Below are 2,400 nucleotides of genomic sequence, written 5' to 3'. Positions count from 1 at the left end.
TCGGTAAAATTAAAACGCAAAATTATGAATGAAAAGTTCAAACAAAAGTTGACAACAATCTTCCTATCGGTACAACTTTACGACGACTCTTTATTTGTCGCTAACCTATCGACGAACATCGTTAATTACCGAAATTATAAGCATTTTAATTATACCGATTTTTGTCGGTAACTCAAAAAATGAGTTGATTTCAGAACAAATGCGGTTTATGAACAAATGACGAAAGATCAATAAATAAATTGAAATTTGACCGAAAAAATGCCTCAAAATTAGATCACAACATCGGTAGACCATTAGAAAATGTTTTCATGTCAAAATTGAATTTTCCAAACCTTCCTAAAATTCAGTTGAACATTTAACTTTTTTAATTAATTTCCCATTGAAGTCGAGCTTAATGATCGGATGTTTTTTGCAAGTGAAAAACGAAAGCCGAATATTCGAAGCAACACAACCACTATTATGTGATCTGGTTTCGCTGTTGGTAGCAGCTCATCAGACATATCGGCGGCTCTGTAGTCGAACTTTTCATTTCTCACATGCAATGTGTGTTTTTTGTAGTGATATGCTTTTTCCCCATTCCTATATGGCTTCCACGAAAAACGCTTTTTAGCGCAGCCTTCGGAAGTTATGAGTTTGGCTCGGAACGCTAACACATCGTGATAACACTTTTCATATGTCTTCTGTTTTTTTTTTTCAACAATAGTCCACAATTTGGTATTTCAACGTTATTATAATTTAGTATTTTAGGTTATTAGTGGTCTCTAACACTTTACGATAATCTAACACTAACACTTATCGATTATCTTGCCACTATAACAACAAAAAAATAACATTCTGGAGAAAAATGTCTTCATTCATTTATTGGAAATGATCGGCATATGGTTTGTGCTCCAGGAATTTGTTAATGTAGGCTTTAATAACCAAACTAATGGGTTTCGTTATACCTGTCTGCAATTCCTGATATATTTCCTTCCAATTTGAATTAATGAAGTCATTGGTTGTCTTCTGCAAAGATGCATCACCATCAAATAAGCCATCAAATTGAAATTGAACATTTTCCGGCTCTAATTGCATTTTGACATGTTCCACGGCGACAAAAGTTTGACCATCCTTTACGACTTTTTTCAAATCAAACGAATAACTGACTTTTAAATTTACTAAAGAATAGAAAGAAACCATAAATAAATCAACGTTTTGTGTGCCATGGATAAATAATAAAAACTTACTGAATTTGATTTCTGCATTTCCATTACCCTTTATGGGTAGTACAAGTACATTTCCATCAAGCGTGTATTTGCCTTTAATGATCAATGATGGAAGGGTGGCAGTTATGCTATTGCGGCCACTTAAATCCGCCGCAAAGGCTCTTAAAATATAAAACATAAATATCTATATATATAAAAATGGTGTAAAAAATGTATAGTAATTCATAAAATGAGAACGGCTAGGCCGATTTCTGTAAAATTTTTTTGTCAGTTATTCGCATTTTCGAGGAGAAGGTCTTTACGGAAGAAAATTTTGGAAAATCCCTCTGGAAAAGTCGGAAAATTGGAAAAATCGAAAATTGAGTTTTTGTATGAAATTTTATTCCTTAATAGCGAGACGAAGTTCGCCGGGTCCGCTAGTAGAATATATATGTGTAAATATGTATGTCTAAGATATGTGCGATTTACTTACTTAAATGTTGAAAATTTTAAACCTTTAAGGCCGTCCATGGTGGCATCTGTTAGTTTGAGCTCAACATTAACTGGACTTGAGGGATTTCTTTGCAGATTGAAGGTCTTCAAAGGGAATGGATCAATTGCTAACAAATTAACCTCTGGCAGACCACCAGGGTGATTTTCCAGAACGTGGTGTGCAGCTGTTATGAAACAGGCTTCATCCTCATATTTACATTTTGCTAAAAAAAATATTTTTTTTTAATAAAAATAATCAATGTAATGTTGCCACAAAGTACTTACGAATTTCTCCATAGACCCCATTCACGGCAAGAATACCAATAATAATACAAAAAATCTTCATAGCTCCGGATGTACTAACTTCTTTTCAAAACTAAAAATTGAAACTGCACAAATTTCTTTCATGTCTGGCAAATTTATATAAATAATTAAAATCTCATTGAAATTAAATTTAGTTTTGACGTCCGAAAACCTGTTTAAATGAATGTGTTAAATGTATGTGTATTCAGAACTGTAGATATTAGGATAGGTATAAATCTTAATTGTTTGAAAATACAGTGGATCAAAAAAATAATTGGATCAGAACATCTTTCTTATTATTTAATTGAATTTCAAAGCCTTAAATGTTTGCAATCACAAAAGGAGGAGTTATTGATTAGCCCATTTTTTTAATTATTCCTCAAGACAAGTAAGGTAAAATTATGGCCCTTTCTCTAAAGCT

General features: G+C 32.5%; 1 protein-coding gene across 1 annotated transcript; it reads right to left on the bottom strand.

The window, feature by feature from the left end:
• Positions 1-858: 858 nt before the first annotated feature.
• Positions 859-2,078, bottom strand: LOC141391518 (protein takeout-like). Its single transcript, XM_073964396.1, has 4 exons — positions 1,962-2,078; positions 1,678-1,900; positions 1,227-1,366; positions 859-1,157 (listed from the first exon to the last, which is right to left on the bottom strand). The coding sequence occupies exons 1-4, from the start codon at positions 2,020-2,022 to the stop codon at positions 859-861; spliced, it is 723 nt and encodes a 240-aa protein (XP_073820497.1). The 5' UTR covers positions 2,023-2,078.
• Positions 2,079-2,400: the final 322 nt, after the last annotated feature.

This window comes from Musca autumnalis, unplaced genomic scaffold (genome assembly GCF_047663935.1).
Source record: "Musca autumnalis isolate F117 unplaced genomic scaffold, ASM4766393v1 scaffold_1, whole genome shotgun sequence".
Classification (NCBI taxonomy): Eukaryota; Metazoa; Arthropoda; class Insecta; order Diptera; family Muscidae; genus Musca; species Musca autumnalis.
The sequence above is the reverse complement of the archived record's forward strand: the minus strand, read 5'-3'. Positions and strand labels throughout refer to the sequence as shown.